The following is a 5,256-nucleotide window of genomic DNA, read 5'->3' as shown; positions in this document are numbered from 1 at the left end:
GAGGATCGCGGTTCGATTCCCTGTCAGGGCACATGCCTGGGTTGCAGGCTGGTTCCCTGCAGGCCAACTCCCAGCAGGGGACACACAAAAGGCAACCATACATTGATGTTTCTCTCTCTCTCCTTCCCCTTTAAAGGTAAATAAATAAAATCTTTAAAAAAATCCTTTGTTAATCATGAATATGTCTCTGTCTCCTCTTTCTAGCTAAATTGCTAACCCTGGGGGGAGGGGTAAAGACACAGAAAATGAATTAGATCACAAAGGATCCTGTAGAAATACAACTTCCAATTGCCCTTACAGCTCTCTTCACATCTGTCAAAGTGCTGGAGACAGAACATAACTCATAAGAGCCCTTCAATGAAGTCAAGATTTTTCAATTGCTGGGCTGGAAAGTTACAGTTTTAGTTTTGCTTTGTTTTTTAAAGACCCAATCACGCCCTGGCCAGGTGTCTCAGTTGGTTGGAGCGGCGTCCACACACCTGGTCAGGGCACATGCCTAGGTTGCGGGTTTGATTCTGGGTCGCCCGGGTATAGGAGGCAGCCCATGGATGTGCATCGATATTTCTCTCTCTCCCCACCCCCCTTCCCCTCTCTCTAAAATCATTAGCAAAAAAAATGCATCACTGGGTGAGGATTTAAAAAACAAAAAAAAAGAGCCAATCACAATAAGACCATGAATGTTAAGTTGAAAGATTTTGCCACAGCCGGATGAGGGCGTGGATGCACGGAGGTGAACTCGCTGCACTCTCCCGGTGACTAGTGCGGGAGAAGTGGTTTATTTTGCCCCAGGCTTTGCCTTGTGATCTCCGCTTGTGCCACGTCTCTCCAGCTTCGCTGGAAGTTCTCCAAAATGAGGGCCAAATTCTGTTGGTTCAAGTTCCTTCAGGCCCGGCACCCAGCCAACCGCTCAGTTCCTTTACAAGTTTACCGATATCCCCCCAGAACGCACGGTCCCCCAGCCGTGCTAGGAATTACAGACAGGGAGGCGGGAACGCGCGGCGCTCGCGAGGTGGCATTTGAGCTGTAACCACAGCTTCTTACTCCTGTCTTACTCCGCGGGAGGAGTCTCTGGAGAACTTGTCTCGAGGAGGGGAAGCGGGACCCTCTAAAATCTTTAGAGGGTGCTATGGGCCGGATCTCGGGAGGCTTCGCGGGGACGGAGGTGGGGGAGGGCGTGAGGAGACCAACCGGACTTTAGAACCTGATACTGAGAGTGTTGCAGTAAGAGGGTGCAAAGTCGACATCCCCGCTCAGTGCCTTGGCCCACGGGAGACAGGGAGTCTGGCGGGTCACTCTGGCTTCCAGACCGCGAGTACCGGATCCCCCCGGCACAACCCGCACCCCCTGTGTGCGCGGCCCCAGGGCAGGGGCGGGCCCCGAATCCCGGGTGCCGGGGGCGCGTCACGGGCGCCCGCTCCTGATTGGAGGTCCCCGCGGTCCAACCAGGCGCACTGAGGGGTTGGCATCGCCAGAGGCCGGAACCGAGTAACGGGACTCGGGGTGGCGGGTGGCAGTCGGGGAGCCCAAGGGCTGGCGTCGGTGTCAAGCCCAAAGCCCACGTTGGGAGCCCAGCCTTGACGCGCGCCATGCCCTACGTGCTCATCAGCACCCAGATCCGCATGGTGAGTAGCCCCGCCTGACCAGTGGAGTTGGGACCGGGCCTGGGCTTCCGGGGCTGCAGCCGCGCGTTGGCGCCTCCCTCCCGGGCAGCGTCTAGGGTGCTGGTCTGCGAAGCCGTCCGGGACACGCCCGCCCCACCCCCGGCCGCAGGCAGGAAGGCTGGGGATGGACTCTGCCGGGCTCCCGGGACTCGGGCCCCCCCTCCGCCTTCAGGGCCGCTAAGAAAGCCAGGTTCATGCGTCCCCGCGACCGAGCGAGCTCCGGGTGCTCGCGGCTGCTGTCCTACCTGCCCGCGGGAAACCCTGACCTCACACGTGCAACACGCACTGCTCTACACAGAGCCTTCTTCGCGGGAGGGTAGGGGGAGTGCAAAAACCTGCGGGAAAGAGGTTTGAAAAAGAAAAGGACGTGCTAAGAGGCTAAAACACCTGTTCCAAGTGCCCGGCCCACCCATAGCTGCTAGCTGCACCCTTAAGCGCATCCAGGGAGAGCTGTCCCTGAAGCCTTAGGAAAGGAAAAGAAAGACCTTCCTGATCGCTGAGAAAGGAAGTGGAGACCATTGCCCATGAGGTTAGAGGTGGGAAGAACACTATTCAGGAGTCAAAAGTTGCTTCCCTTCTCTAGGTGCAGTTTCCTGGTTGCCCCAAGGGTCCCCGTTTAGGTGCAGAGTGGTATGACTTGGTCCGTAGCTGGACAGCCGGTCGCTCCTCTGCCCCTTCTCACTCCCAGTGCCCGAGTGATTCATCGGAGGGTAAGCAGCCTCCTGGGGGTGAAGGAAAGGGAGGACTCACCAGGTGACAGGAGGGGTCTTGGCAGTGCCTAGGGCAGTGCTTTGAGAACCAGTCCCGTGGACCCTTGGGCCCCTTCCCAGACCTCTCCAAACACTGTAAGCCCGGGGTGCGGGAATTCAGTGGTCCTCAGTTGATTTTTAAAAAATATACCAGCTTTATTGCTATATAATACACATACCATAGAAGTCACCAATTTTACAACTCAGTGGTTTTTGTGATTATTTTTTAGCATACTCAGTTTTGCAACCATCCTCCTAATACATTTGGGGACATTCTTATCACCTTAGCAGTCACTCCTCATTACCCCTGCCCCATTCCCCCAGCCCTAGGTAACCGCCCATCTACTTTCTGTGGCAGTACGCGGTCCTGTACCTAGCGTCTCTCATTTGCATAAGGTTTTCAAGGTTCATCTGTACTGCAGGAGGTACCAGTACTCGTTTCTTTTTATTGCAAATAAGATTCCATCATATGTCTACACCGCATTTTATTTATCCACTCAGCAGCTGAAAAACTTTTTGCTGATTATGAATGCTGCTGCTACAAATATTCATGCACAAGTTTTTGTGTGGACAGGCATTCTTTTCTCTGTTCTCCAGCTGATTCTGATAATACCAAGCGGGTGGTGGGTGGTGCCTGGCATGAAGGAGTCAGTTCAGGCACTGCCCAGCTCCGCCTGGGGGGGCTAGAGAAGCCTCGCATTGCTTGGCAGGGTCACTGACCAGCCTTCCCCTTTGCCAGCTTGTTCTCAGCCCTCAAGTTCCCTCACCAGCCCCACCAGCCTTTACCTGAAGCTGACGCAGTGCCAGCAGGCAACGAAGGAAGGAGAGTAGAGACCTTCCACCTCTACCTGGCAGCCAGCTGAGCATCCCCTGTTGCTTACCTTGCAGGAGGTGGGCCCCACCTTAGTGGGCGATGAACACTCAGATCCAGAGCTGATGCAGCATCTGGGGGCCGCAAGAAGGCACGTCCTGGGAAACAACTTGTAAGTAGTGGCATTCCTAAGTATCTTCTCACTGGCCCCCAGACCAGTCCCTGCTCCCTCGCACACCACCAAACCCAGGGGCAACGCCACCATCCAAACTCAGAGCCCTTCTGCCTGCCTCCTGGGGCTCTGCACTCTTGAAGGGCTGGTCCGGGTGGGTCTCTAGCCTCACAGCCCCCCCGCCCCCGCCCCAGGTGTGCACTGAAGGCTTTCCCACTGGCCCTCCCTTCAGGAGAGAGTCCAAGGACAAAGTCCCAGGACAGAGTCTAGTTTTCTGGAGATAGATCAATGTAAGTGGACTGTTTCTTGCCCTGCCCCCTTTCAAGCTGGACCTTATCAAGGCAAAGATAGGAAGAGTGCAAAAGGTTTGTCTTGAAGAGCCATCTGATTAACAAAGCTAAGCCCTAGAAACGGTGCAGGCAGCTTGGGTCCTACTTCCAGCTCAGCCAGGTGCCTGGGGACATGGCCACTTCCCTTGGCATTCTTTGCACCAGTTCTGAGTCTAAACAGTGACAGAGCTGCTTCCTTTTCTGCCCCTCCCCATCTCATGCCCCATAGGCGTGGAGAATCCCGGCTCCACAAGCTGGAACTCCTTAGAAGGGTCCCCAGAGTGAGTCCCAGTTCAAAGGGGGCAGCAAAAGGGAGGAGAGGTAGTGGCAGCCCCTTGGGTCAGGGTCAGAGGGTGAAGTCGACCCTATCCCTTTGCCGTGAGGCATTTGTCTGGAGATGCCCAGCTTGGGGCTTGAGCCCTTCGTCTACTTGCTGGCTCTTTAGAATTCACTCACCCTGAAGGAAGAAAAGGCAAGCATTCTGTACCAGGGAGAGGAACCCAGAGCCAGGAACTATTAGGGCCATACTGTTGTCCCAGGTCTGTGAGACAGCCCGGGCAGCTGGAGGGCCAAAGGCCTGGGTGAGGACCCTGGAGAGAGCAGCGGGTTCCCCCTGAACAGTGCAGCAGGTGAGGACAGGCAAGGCTGTCATCTGACTAGCACGGGTTCCACTGTCTTACAGCATCGGGAGAGCCACTTAAGCCCTCTAAGTTCTCTCATTTATCAAGTGAGAACAATCAATGAGCCTCCTCAGGTTGTTGAGAAAATTAATGAGACAACGCACAAAAAATGCTTGCCAGGGGAGGGGCCAAGGAACCGGCACTTAGCCCGGGGGACACCAGCAAACGCGTGAGGTTCTGTCACATGCGTCCCTGACCACTGCACACCCTCACACTGCCCCCTCCTTCCGTTCACAGCCAGGAGTACTATGTCGATGACCCCCCTCGGATAGTCCTGGACAAGCTGGAACGCCGGGGCTTCCGCGTGCTGAGCATGACCGGCGTGGGTCAGACGCTGGTGTGGTGCCTGCACAAGCAGTGACTCAAACTGAGGAGCGCAAAGGGGGCCCCAATCCCAACCCCCACCTCACTCACCGCCCTGCCCCTCTTCCCAAATCACCAGTTTTCCTTGCCCCAGCATCACCGAGCAGTGAATGGCCTTCTTTAAAACCTGCCTCAGCAAAGGGCAAGGAGAGCAGGCTCCTTGCCCTGGTACTCCCAGCAGCCCCTCCACCTTCTGGCCTGGTTTAAGGGCCCTGGAGGGTGGGCTGAGGCACTGGCGAGAGCTAGGCTATCCTTGGCCAGGAGCAATGGCCCCAGGATTGTGTAGCTAGTTCAAGCCAATAAAGGGCCATGAGTGTTGATCCTAAGCTCTCCACATGCAGGGACTCTCACCAAGTGCAGCACCTTCCTGAGGGTCTGTCCACTGCCAGGGAGGGAGCGCCAGCCAGGGTAGAGCCTCTGAGGCAGAGCCCAGCAACCAGGGCCACAGGTGGACAGGCCAGCACCCTGCATCCCAATGTAAGCAATAGAGG

At 56.1% G+C, this 5,256-nt stretch overlaps 1 protein-coding gene across 1 annotated transcript; it reads left to right on the top strand.

The window, feature by feature from the left end:
• The first annotated feature begins 1,231 nt into the window (after positions 1-1,231).
• On the top strand, positions 1,232-4,887 carry GCHFR (GTP cyclohydrolase I feedback regulator). Its single transcript, XM_037056056.1, has 3 exons — positions 1,232-1,622; positions 3,299-3,393; positions 4,640-4,887. Exons 1-3 carry the CDS (start codon positions 1,587-1,589, stop codon positions 4,761-4,763), a joined length of 255 nt encoding a protein of 84 aa, XP_036911951.1. The 5' UTR covers positions 1,232-1,586; the 3' UTR covers positions 4,764-4,887.
• The last annotated feature ends 369 nt before the right edge of the window (positions 4,888-5,256 follow it).

This window comes from Sturnira hondurensis, unplaced genomic scaffold (genome assembly GCF_014824575.4).
Source record: "Sturnira hondurensis isolate 20B ecotype Veracruz unplaced genomic scaffold, ASM1482457v3 Scaffold0008782, whole genome shotgun sequence".
Classification (NCBI taxonomy): domain Eukaryota; kingdom Metazoa; phylum Chordata; class Mammalia; order Chiroptera; family Phyllostomidae; genus Sturnira; species Sturnira hondurensis.
The sequence above is the reverse complement of the archived record's forward strand: the minus strand, read 5'-3'. Positions and strand labels throughout refer to the sequence as shown.